Source organism: Octopus bimaculoides, chromosome 18 (assembly GCF_001194135.2).
Source record: "Octopus bimaculoides isolate UCB-OBI-ISO-001 chromosome 18, ASM119413v2, whole genome shotgun sequence".
NCBI lineage: Eukaryota > Metazoa > Mollusca > Cephalopoda > Octopoda > Octopodidae > Octopus > Octopus bimaculoides.
In genome coordinates, this window is record NC_068998.1 from 710,648 (window position 1) to 724,306 (window position 13,659).

A 13,659-nucleotide genomic window follows, 5' to 3' on the forward strand; every position below is an offset into this window, starting at 1 on the left:
TATATATATATATATATATATATATACATACATGTATATGTATGTATCCCACAGCTGTACAAAATCATCACTTGATAGTTTGTGTTTAACGACTTTCTTTGCTTATTTCTTTCATGTGTGTCTGCACCTTTGCATGTTCTCTTGCATGTTGCACCATGTTGTGAAATTCTAAACACTATCCCGCTTATATTTGTTTTTTATTCTCATTACGATTGATATTATTAAACTGACAAACATTGTTATTTACTGATATTTGTTGTTGTTGTTGCTATGGGCACTAAATCGGGATAAGTTGTGGAATATTAGACGAAATAGACTTTTACTTTTTAACCTCCCAGGGTTGATATAATACCAGTTATGTACTGGAGTCAATTCACTATAGGGAATCAATACCATTTCTTAGGGAAGTGATGTAAGACACGAAATTTTTGGACAACTAACACTGCAATGTAGTCTCAGTGGCCATTCGAAGTCATTGAACTTCATTTTGATGTCTTTAGAAACAAAAGCATAAACGTCACAGTGACAATTTTGGGAGAGAGGACTTGTCGATCACATCTAAGCCCCGTGCTCTACTTGCACTTATTTTATCAAACCTGAAAGGATGAAAGACAAAGTCAAACTTGGTGGAATTCAAACTCAGAATATGTAAAATAGCAGAAGAAATTCCACCACTAAGCATTTTATTCAAATTGCTAATGATTCTGTCAGTTCATTGCTAGAATTGAGAAGCAAAAGTTGTCCAAGTTGCAAGTGTAATTCAGTAGGAAATACTAAAGATTACACACACTCCAATCACTGTATCATGGTCCATACTATTTACGAATGGTGGGGAAATAAATCAAAGAAACCAAACAGATTAAGGCAACATGTTGCAAATGGCCAAACGTTCATGATACCCTTCTGTATCATGAATTTTTTACAGTGAGGGATGGATGGGTTGGCTGATTCCCCTAACAAGGTACAGGGCTATCACAGGAGCAGACCCACAGGCAACCCGTGAGTTTCAGGCACATAGCTGCACCATGCAGAGTGACAATATCCTGAGGTCTATCATTATACTCCATAGTTACATCACTACTATACCTATAATTCTTGAGAGCTAACTTTAAGTTAGGCGTTCGCAATAAATCTAATCCTATCACTTATAACCCTCCACCTTACTGAAGACAGAATATAGTAATATTGTTAATTGCTGCAGAATCACAGAACCGGTTTCAATTCCTGGTTCTTGCCATTACATTAAACTGAGAAAGTCATATATGCTTTCATTTTCACTCCTCTTCACACAGAGATCAATAACTGGTCAATAAGATTGGTCACCCATTAATAGATATCTAGTCACGGAGTTTCAACTAATGAACTTTAGGCATGAAAGAGCTATCAATCTTCTTCATCACTCAAGCAAATATTAACCAGATTTGATCACATCAGCTTTTTCTCTCATGCCTTTCTTGAGTCTATCAAAAGTATTTAAATGCATGTGTGTGTGTTTAACTTGCTAACATATGTGTATGTATAAACTATCATGCTGGCATGTGTGTGTGTGTGTGTGTGTGTGTGTGTGTGTGTATCCTTGCTGAACATTTATGATGTATGTTCATGTGTAACTATTTATATGTGATTTATTCCATTTTGCAGGATGGAAGTTTAGAACGGCTAGCAAGAGAAAGCGAGCTTCTTGAAAAAGCTTATGGACATTACTTTGACATGAAAATAGTAAATAATGACATTGAAGAAACTATTCAAAGTCTTGAACTAGCCATTAAGGATATATCTGTAACGGCACAGTGGGTCCCAGTTAGTTGGGTCTACTGAGAGATATATAACTGGACAATAAAACAAAACTCTGAACTTGCTAACTGCCTCCTTCACTCGCAACCAAACATTCTTCAGATTTTTTGCTGCAACGAAACTATCAGCATTTTCTCTGATAACTTTACCTATCAAACCCACTTTCCCATCAAACTGTGAACAAAATCTGGTCCTTACAATACGAAACAAAGATCAGAAATCAGTTTTGTTTGTTTTTAATTTTTGGTTTGTTATAATTATTAAACAAAATTTTTAAAAATCATATAAAAAATAAAAATAAAACAACTACACAGAAAAAGAAACTCATGGCAGATAAAAAGAGGGAAAAAAAAAAGTAATATTTTATCTGTTTTCTTACCTGATGGCATGGTTTTATCTGAGGTGTAGCGCCTTGATCCTGTTGACAAAGGAATATTACCCTCATCTCCCTGTTTTGTCAATTAATAATAAATACAAGGAAAGAAAGGCACAAGAAGAAGAAGAAGAAGAAGAAGAAGAAGAAGAAAGGAAGAAAATGAAACATTAATTACATTTCAACAAAAATGTGAAATGATAATTCTGGGAATGATTCTGAAAAACGAGACCAAACAAAGAACTAAATTTCATTCTTCATCCATATGGCTCAACCTTTCAACAACCAATCAATCAATTTGCTGAGCTTACCTCTATATTTTGCAGCAGAGAGTGCAATTCAAATTTTTTTTTTTTCTTCAGTGTGTGTGTGGTTTTTAACATTTTTTTTTTATCAAAGGTTTGTGAAGAACAACAACAAGAACAAAAACAATTATCACAACTCAAAAAAACAAAACAAAAATTATTTTTTTCTAACCTTATCTGTGGTTTGTATTAACAGATTTCTTCTCAACAAGTAGCTTGACACATCTTTAGCATCTGTTTAGTAAATATACAAACATATACACACATATATAAATATAGACATATACATACACAGAAGCACAATATGTGTTATGTACATATGTATATAATCTATAAATGCATATAAATATATAGATAAGCGTATAAATTTGTATACATACAGACTACATACATTTATATATATATATACATACACACATACACATTATATTTACATATACATATTATATAATAAACAATTTTCTAACTATGTTTTTTTTTATCAAAAACATTTCATCTGTGTATCAGACTATTTTATTTGGACCAAACTTCCAAAATCCATTTTCATCAGCGTTTCCAGGTTATCTCCAGCACATCTTCAGGATGTGGGTTCTGTACAGCCCTTTATAGAGTTGACAGCTTGTTTACATAGATTTTCCCTGCCAGAATTTTACTGTTAGCATATTCAAGCCCTAGATCTCTCGATCTGTGTTTATGATGTATGTGTATGCTGTTTGATAATTGCAGCCTTGTGTGGTGGCTATATTAGTATTGCCCCCATGATCAATTGTCTGTTTCTGTGTGGAGGAAATATTTTCTGTTAATATCTTCCTGTAGAGCTAATATTGCAACACAACACTACAAATAACATTCAACATACATCACAAGTGAAGACCTGATGGTGTGGAACTTGAACACTCAGTCAAATTCTTGTGGCATAACCATAAGCCGTCTATCAATGAAACAAGCATTACAAAACCCACCATGCTTCCACATCCTGAAGACGATGTTCAGATGGCCTAGAAACATTGCTAAAGATAAATTTGGGAGATCTATTACTCCAAATTGTAAAGGTTTGATACACAGATATGAGAAAAAAATGTTAATAAAGATTAAATTGCAACATAGTTATGTTCCCAATAAATGTTTAAAAGAAAAGTTGTTTCCCATTCATACAAACATATAGACAGATGCATATGTGTGCAATGTGTGAGTGCATGTATGTATATCATACATACATATATGTACAAGTCTTGTAGAATATGTATGTATATGTGTGTGTATATATATATATATATATATATATATATATATGTACATAAGCACACACACACAATATATATATATACTATATAGATATATAAATAGAATTTTAATATCTCATAGGAAAAATAAATCCATTATCCATATTCACACTAAAGCAAAAGAAAAACAAAAATTAATTTAAAAAAATAATATAAAATAAAATAATGGGCGATGCCACATCATAAAATTACCAATATCACTTGTGAAAGAACAATTGTGATATTGAAGTAATTTTATCTCAAACTGTTAACCCTGCATGATTCTCCAAACTGGGAAATGTGCAGAGATCTCTTTCAACCCTTCTCACATCTTTCTATAATTCGCTCTTTTTTAAGATTCTTCTTTCAAAAATTCCACTTTTAATTCTCTCAAAATTGCTCTCTTATTTAACTCACAGCAATATAACATCCATACATTTTACCAAATCTGCTCTTGTTGGGGTGGCGGGATAAGGTGAGAGGAGAGGGGTGAGATTAATAGTGTAAAAAAAAAAAAGCGAAAAAAAAACTTGTTCTAAATCTCACTCTTGTAAACTTTCATCTTCTGTCATTTCTCTTTTAAAATTAATTAATGTTTTTCAAATTGAAAAATCTTTATATTAATAATAATATGACAGGTTTCTGAACAGACAAAAAAACAAAACAAAAAAAGTCATTTCTTTCTTTCTTTCCTTTCTTTCTTTCTCAGGATTATGGAGATTTTTCTCTCTTTCACTTCCATTGTTTGTTTTTTGTTTGTTTGTTTGTTTTTACACAACTGTAAACAAATTTTGTAGAGAGTTTCATAGAACGAGAAGTTATACCCCTCCCAGGAAATGGAACCCACAGCCTGATCTTGATTCCTGGTTTCAAAAGATTCTTTCCTTACACCACTAATACTCCAAAAAAGTATGAAGACCACAACATCCCACTCTCCACTCCCTTAAATGTATCTGGCTCTTGTGCCTAGTAAAAAGAGACTTTTTTTTTTTTTTTAAAGAGAAATAAGTAAATTATACAAATACGACTTATTTTTTAATATGATCAATTTAACATTTGTAAAATGAATTAGGCTTTTCAGGTGGTTTGAAAAATTTTCGTAATCTAGATTCTTTATTATACAAATACACTGATGCGCTTGTGTGTGCATGAAATTTCAAACAGACAAAAAATATTTCAGTTGGTAAATTACAACTAAAAGAATTTGGAACTAAGATATTTAGCTTTTGTCAACTTCTACTTTTTAACTGAGAGAAATTCAGTAGAAATTGTATATTTCAGAAAAGTGAATTAAAAGAAGACAAAACCAATTGTTTCTGCGAGTAAAGATCAGCTAATGGCACTCCTTATCTGACAATTACTCACATGAAACATAAACACTGAAGAACTGAGTGAACTTCAGACGATCTTTAATTAGTGTTAATGACTTCGTAAAAGACTTTTCGTTCTTCAATTTATCTGTAGCAAATTATTCTGGCAGACCTCATCTGTCTACCATGTGAGTGGCAGAATTTGAATTCACCTCCACAAACTAACAATTCATCAGTTGTCCAGTACTCTCGCTGCTTAAAGGAGTCCATGTTTACAATTGTGTTTAGGGCCTGAATTGCAGTGATAAGGTTAGATTGAGAACTGTTGAGTGGGGTTAGGGTTAGGGTTAGGGTTAGGGTTAGGGTCACTGAGTGTTAAGCAGCATCCTACCTACAAGATTTGTGTAGTGCTCAATCAACAGACACTGATGACCAAGGCCCTGATGACCAACACAGGCCAGGGCTCGATCAACCGGGATTTTTGAAGTCCTATCAAATAAGACTTGAGAAGAATTCTTTCAATAGAGAATCTTGTTCAAGACCCTATCAGTTAGCTCACCTACAACCCTGTATAACCAGATTAGTGGATTATAAATAAATAAGACTACTTGGTTTCAAAGTTTTGAATTGGTCAGTTCATCTAACATGTATTTTGTATTCTGACTGATAGAAATAAAACAACACATTCTACAAGACCAAACAAGTGGTGGAGATGATATACTCTTGCTAAGAATGTTGTGTAAATGACTGTTTACAGCCAGGGTGGTGTGAGCTTCAATACTTGCAGTCAGACATAAAACTCAATATTAATTATAGAATGCTTCTCTAGAGCCAGTGACACAAGCGAGATATCAACAATGGGACGTGAACAAATAACTTTTCAGTCAGTACTCTAACATGCTACCAACTTAGCCAGCAGTAACTCTACACTTTCTGGGAGTGGGGAGGGAGTAATAGACATTTTTTGGCAGCTATCAGACATATACTGTTCACACTCAACACCACAAATCCATCCCACCCTCTTTCATTTATTTATATTTTTCAATTTTATTTTTTATCATTTAGTTAAAAAAAAAAAAAGTGGAACAGATTTGCAGTGAAAATATTTTCAATGTTTAGGGCACATATTTTCACTGTTATTATTATTTTTATTGCTCAAATCTCAATGAGGTCAACTGCTTTTCGCCTGTTCAGGGGTTGATGAAAGTACCAGTCAAACACTGGAGTTGATATAATCAACTTAATCCCTCCTCCTAAAATCACTGGACTTATGTCAATATTTGAAATTATTATTATTAAGGTAGTAGATTGATAAAACTATTAGCATACTGGGAAAAAATGCCTAGTGGTATTTCTTCCAACTCTTTATGTGCTGAATTCAGATCCCACCAAGGTCAACTTTATCTTTCATTCTTTCAGGATTGATGAAATAAAATATTAATTAAGTATTGAGGTTGATGAGAATGACTTAACCAACACCTCTTAATTAGGTGAGTCGGTGGAATCATTGGAGCATTGGAAGAATGCTTTGTGGAATTTTTTTCTGGTTTTTTATGCTGAGTTCACCATTGCTTTTCATCCCTCTAAGGTTGATAAAATAAAGTACCAGCCAAGTGCTGGGGATCAAGGGTATCAACTCACCCCTCCCCTAAAAATAATAGTAGTAATAATTATTATTATTACTATTATTGTGTTAGCCAGGATTAGAGTTTTCGGGTACCAAGTGGTCAGAAAATATTGTATACATAAAATGAGGGACATGTTTGAGGTTTGGTAATGATTTACTGGTTTCAGGTTTCTTTTTTTTTTTTCTATATTTTGCTTTCTTTCTAAACTTCCTATTATATTTTGGGGGAATTTGAAAATCTTCGGAATTTGATTAATGGAATTTCAAACTTTATTGGTTCAAACAAAAAGGAATCCTGTTTCTAAACCATAAAACCATATTTATGATGGGAAGAACTATCACAATCAATCAAACCCACATTTCAAATATTATTATTGTTGTTGCTCTTAGTTACATTAAATTAATCTATTACTAATAAAAATGATAATGAAGGTGTGTGATAATAGGGAAGAAGGTGACACTTGGTATGGAAGGTTAATCTGCCTCAGGCTACTGGGCTGGCAGAAGTTTTGTACACACTTCATAGCCAAGTGATCAACAGAGTTAAGAACAGCTTTAGACAAAATTCCAAACCAAATTTCGATTTCGCTTGTCTTCAGTTGCTAAATCCTTGTACCATCAACATCACAACCTCCCATTTCTCCTCTAGATAAATCTTAGCATCGACCGACGAAATCATCATCCTCATCAGTTTCATTAACATGGTTACTTCACAGAAATGATGGGATACTTAACTAAGTATCTTGTCAAAGAATATAATTTCATTTCCTGATATTCTCAGTTCAAATTACACCAAAGTCAACATTTCATCCGATGCTCATAAATTTTAAGTACCAGTGACATACTGAGGGTTAGTTAAACTAACACTCCTTCCCTAAGACGTTGCTTTGTGCCAATGTTAGAAATCATCATCATCATCATTATGGTAAATGCCAATGAGAAGGCAATAAGCTCTTGCAGGACCAAGTCTGGAGTGAATTCACCTTTAGAATTAATACTGAGGAGAAAAACCCAGTTTGTTGTCCCAAACTCATCAACTCTACGTATTTGGGCTCGAGTAATTCCTTATTCTCCACAGAATTAAAGACAAAGTACTTAAAGAACTGCACCAGAGTTCCATCGCTACCAAGTTTCTGATGCTATCAAAATCGTTTCAATGTATCTTCAGGCAGTGCCCTTTGGCTGCAATCCTTTACGCATTTCGGAATTAAATGTGGAAAAGTATGCACTGTGCTCACTGGGGAAATGCCACCTTTAATGGCTGGACAGATACACTGCATATAAGATGCATAAACATTCTTATATTACATACATAAACATTTATACTATATTTACTTCGATGTGAAACAATCCTGAACTTAGTGGGGGTGGGGGTGGAGCCAAAGGGGATGTTAATTTTCTCTCCAAAACTCCTTGGTCTACAATATACACATACATACATACATACATATATATATATATATATATATATATACATATGTACACATACATATATACATATATACACACATACATATATACACATACATATATACACATACATATATACACACATACACATACACACATATATACACATACATATATACACATACATATATACACACATACACATACATATATACACACATATATACACATATATACACATACATATATACACACATATATACACACATATATACACATACATATATACACTATGTATACATACAAACACTATATATACATACACACACACATATATATATACATACATATACACATATATACATACATATATATACATACATACATATATATATATATATATATACATATACACACTACATAAACATCTGGTGGGCAACACGGCATTTGCCGTCACATCCAATACTGTGATGATGTGATAGAATAAATACGATTACATATACATTTATGAAATAATGTTTGTCTACATATATATATATATATATATATATATATATATATATATATATATATATACATACATGAGACTGCAGTGTCAATGCCCTGTAGTGTTGTGCTCATGTATATCACTAGCAACGGAGGGAGCAGGGTTCTAGTTTCACTATTTCATTCCTCTCTATTCCTATTAATTTATCTATGATTGGTTTATCTCCTTTTTGCTTACCTCTGCGCCACTTTTTTTCTCTCTGTCAGTTTCAATATATGTTCTATGAAAATCTAGTTCAATTACATATGCATACACACATCTATATATATACATATATAAAATATATACATATACATATATAAAATATAAATTGTCCACGTTAGTGGTCGACATTTTTTAAAAATATATAAAATATATATATATAATATATATATATATATATATATATATATACATATATATATATATTTATTAATATTTAGAAGTAACAGAATGACTCAATGTCCATACTCACACACACACACACACACACACACACACACAATTATATATGGTAAGAAGGAAAGAAAAATGTTTAAATAAAAAAAAAAAAAGAGATTCCCTCCTTCTCATTCTATGTATTACTCTATTATTTAACTGGTTCCAGCCAGAGGGCTGTGGCCATGCTGGGGCACCGCCATTAGTTGGTTTCTTTCACAATTTGGTGCTAATTTTTAATAAAGCATTTTATTGGTTACAATATTAAAAAAAAAATAAAGAAAAAATCAAAATACAAAACATCTGTAATGATAATAAAAAAAAAAAAATCCCCTTTCAAGACATTTTAAAGAATTTCAGACCCTTTCCAACATTCCCTGTCTTCCTTGCCATATTGGGTAGTTTTTTCTTTTTTTGTGTTGTTTTTTTTGTTTTTGTTATTTTACCTTCCTAATTAAGTTGGTTTGCATATATGTGTGTATGTGAAAGGGAGAGAGAGAGAGAGAGAGAGAAAGAGAGAGAAAGGGAGAGAGAAAGAGAGAGAGAGGGGAGGTTGTTTGTGTTTCTGAAGTAAGTCTTCAACTGTCAAACAATAGAAACACTTCCAAAAAAAATAAAATATAAACAGATATTTAAAAAAAAACTCACTTTGGTCTTGTAAATATATAAAAGAATATTTCAACACAAACATGCAAAAAAGATAATTAACTTTAATGGTTTTTAAAAATTAATAAAATTATATTAACCACCCACCCCCTCATATTGGTATTATGTAAGATTCATGATCTTTAACTAGGAAAATGGAATTGTTTCTTCTAAGAAGTATTGAATAAATAATCCACCTGAAATTTAACAGAATAATCCCTCTCCATCTTTGAAATAAAAGATGGACTAGTCTAAGTTCGAAACCAAAAGGACACTGTCTCTCTCTCTAATGGAAATTTAGATGTTTTGAGGTTTCTTTTTAAAAGTTAAAGGAAGTAGTATCAGTGACCTTTGCCGATCCTCTCGGGCAGGTGAGATTCAGGTGGCAAATGTTAAACTTTGCTAAAATCAGGTGGTGTGTAAGTCCTGCTTGGGAAGTGATTTGTCATCTATGTACAAAAGACAAGGTATTTAGGGCTATACAACTGAACAAGTGTGCCAGTGAGGGAGTTGAGTTGTTGCTGAACTACTCATTGAACAATAAGGGAGTATCCATCTAGTTGAACTACTTAGTGAATAATGAAGGAGTACCTATGTAAGTTGCTTCAACTATTCAAGGAAACATTCTAGGAGTATCTGTTTCATTCCAAAAATAAGAAATCCATATGAGAAAACCTTGGAGATTAGATCAATACTGTGGTGGCCCTGACAGGTGTCACATTGAATAACTCAAGGTGATCTCAACAACACAGTCGGATTGATTATGGCTTAGCCTAATACTGTGGTAGTCCAAAAACCACAACATAGCTTTGCAGTTGACTAAAATAAAGCAAAACACTTGATGGTAAATCAATCTTTGAGCAATGTTCCACTCAAAGTTTCCTGATCAATCATGGAAACGGCTAGGAGCATGTATTACACTCTTAGTCGAGTATTTACTAACACTGAGTATTGGTGGTGATAGTGAGTTTTGTAATCATTAGGGCACCTTTGACCATTCCATTGACCCCTCTAGTATGTCTAGAGGGTATCATTCTTGCCTGGCAGAGCCTAGATTTTTTGCAAGCTCTACCACAAGTTGAACTCTGCAAATTCTATTATACTCCTACTACTTACAAATGATGAGGTGCACCACTTCATATTTACATCCCATTGTACTAAGGTGGGGTAGCTACTTTATTCTAGGGGTTTAAGTCAATGTGAAATACAGTAATGGTTATAGTATATAAATCAACAGTAGTTGTACATTGTCTAAACCCTGCTGTGAGTCTTCAAATATAAATAAATAGTCTTATTGTAAAAAAGACAGTTTCATTCCTTAATAATTCTCACCAATTCTAAGAAATCCTTAATATTTCTACAGTTTTTGTTATTCAAAATTTTTTCCTTTATCAATTTTTGCATAAATTTCTCCTTTTCTCAATTCTAACTACTTCTGTTTTTTCTAATTTTTATTTTCTATACTTGTTCCTGTTTTTTTTTTTATGCAGAATGGAAGACAAATATTTTTCCCTCTTTTAAAATTGGAATAAAAGTAAGAAAACGAAGATAGGTAGAAATGGTAAAAGATTGATGGAGGATATATTTAAGTCAAAAATTTAAGCAAAATCAATAAAAATAAACAACAAAATTACATAAATCGAAAACAAAGCAAAAAAAAAAAAAAAGACAGAAATTGGATTGTGAGAGTGAAAAATCAACTTTGATAGAGGTAATTCATCATTTCAACACTACTCCCCAAACATCAACATTGATACTCCTCCAAATATCAGTGTTGTTATTCTCTGAACATCAATGTTGATAGAGGAACTCATCATTTCAATAATGCTCCCCAAACAATGTTGATACTCCCCAAACATCAATGTTGATAGAGGTACTCGTCATTTCAACAATCCTCCCTAACAACATCAATGTTGATTCACCTCAAACATCAATGTCTAATAGTCATTCTTTTTTTTTTTTTTTTTCGGGTTCTGTTATTTGGTCAGCTTTTTTCTGACAATAAAGATTATTAAAAAATATATTTTTGTTGTAACTTATTTATCTTGTTTCTCAAGTAAATGCCTATCATCATCATCATCACTATTATTGTTACACTCATCATCATCATTGCTGTTCACCCACCCGCTTATGAACAGTGAACTCAATCACAATGATATAGCTGATATCAGTAGTAGTAGTAGTAGTAGTAGTAGTAAATTCTGATTTTTTTTAGCCACTGTTCTGAAGATTAATCCCTTAACTGTCACAAGGAGATACATTGATATAGAAGTCAGGGAAATGAGTGTGTATTGGGTAGGAGCAAACAGAGGTTGCAGGTCAGGTATGGTTGCAGATTTCTTGACCAGAATATCATGTAAGATGGGAACAGTGGTGGGAGATAAAGATAAATTGTGAAGGGTGATGTAATTGTGAATGGGGGGGGGGAAGAGAATACAACTGATGGGGAGTTGGGTGCTGGGCAGAAGGGAGATCGTACGTTTAATAGCATGGACTTGCAAAAGGACAGTTTCATTAGTGGTTTAAGGTGTCCCAAGAAAGGGAGAAGTGGTATATTTTGGTGGAACATAGTTTCATATTGACAGTCTCTGTTAGAGACGAAATGGAGGGGTGAAGGAAATAGTGGTTTTGGTGGAAAGGGGTAGGGGTAAGATAAAAGTGGAGCTGGTTGGTTTGTAAAAGGGTGAGCTGGAGAAGTAGATAATATTAAAACTATAACTCAATGGCATTCTTTAACATTGCAAAACCTTGATGAAATATCAATGGCAAAAGAGTGGAATGAATATAATTAAGGTTTGGTCTTATCAAAGGTGAGTGAAGTTAAGTTTCATTTTCTTTAAATGTAAGAATCGTTAATAATTCTAAGCAATAAATCAATGGAGGTGGGAGGTGGGAGGAGGAGGAGAGAGCTTCCAGGATTGGTGGGATCAATAGAATTGATGTTTGGTTTGAAATGTTGAAGGTCAATGACTGAAGGAATTACAGAGACAAGGAAGGTGTTCTGGGAGGAAACTTTGGATAAAGTGTTTAATGTAGGAAATGGAAAGTGATTGGAAGAACGAGAAACATGTCAAAAAAAAAAAAAAAAAGAGAAAGGCAAATGCAATTAACTGCTTTAAAGGAGCAGAGGTTGTTATAAGTAGACTAACACCTCAACCCTGATGGCCACCGTGTCATCGTATGGCAATAGTAGCTATTATATTCTATAGAATGCAGGTGACAGAAGCCTTCAATTGATCAATAACCACAACTAAAATATATATCAAATAGGATTGTAATAATTCTATTAGGGAAGTTCATTTAGTGAGACTATCACAATAAATTTGGTTGTCTATTGATGTCATTAGAGGCAAGCAATCATAAAAGCAAGAGACACCACTTGGAATCTTTCCTATTTTAGTCTGTAGAATAATTAAATCCAGAATGACTGCAAGAGGCTCCAACAAGTCCACTGAAGTGTTGACTTTGTTGTTACTGTTGTTGTATATTAAATTATACAAAGCTATACGAACACAATTACTGAATCACTGAAGCTGTAGAAAATTTCCTAAGACTGTTATACTCAGAAGATGCTTTCAGTTCATTTATTTAATTTCATTTACGAGGTCACCTATTTCTAATTGACTTTTTAATTTGGTTCCTCTTTCCTCTGTGGGTATGATATACATATATACATACATATGTGTGTGTGTGTGTATACATACATGCATGTATATATATATATATATATATATATATATACACACACACATTTATTCAAATATATACATATACGTATATATACACACATATAAATAGACATATATATATATATATATCCAAACATATATATATATATATGCAAACATATATATATATATATGCAAACATATATATATATATATATGCAAACATATATATATATATATGCAAACATATATATATATATATGCAAACATATATATATATATATGCAAACATATATATATA

At 32.6% G+C, this 13,659-nt stretch overlaps 1 protein-coding gene across 10 annotated transcripts in view; it reads left to right on the forward strand.

Annotated features, from left to right (window-relative positions):
• LOC106871672 (peripheral plasma membrane protein CASK) overlaps positions 1-11,711 on the forward strand; it is a 516,651-nt gene extending 504,940 nt beyond the window's left edge. For all 10 annotated transcript variants that reach the window (XM_052974602.1, XM_052974597.1, XM_052974599.1 and 7 more), the window contains one exon: positions 1,642-11,711. In XM_052974602.1, the coding sequence (XP_052830562.1) occupies positions 1,642-1,818 (177 nt within the window). In that variant the 3' untranslated portion in view covers positions 1,819-11,711. The remainder of the gene's footprint in view (positions 1-1,641) is intronic.
• Positions 11,712-13,659: the final 1,948 nt, after the last annotated feature.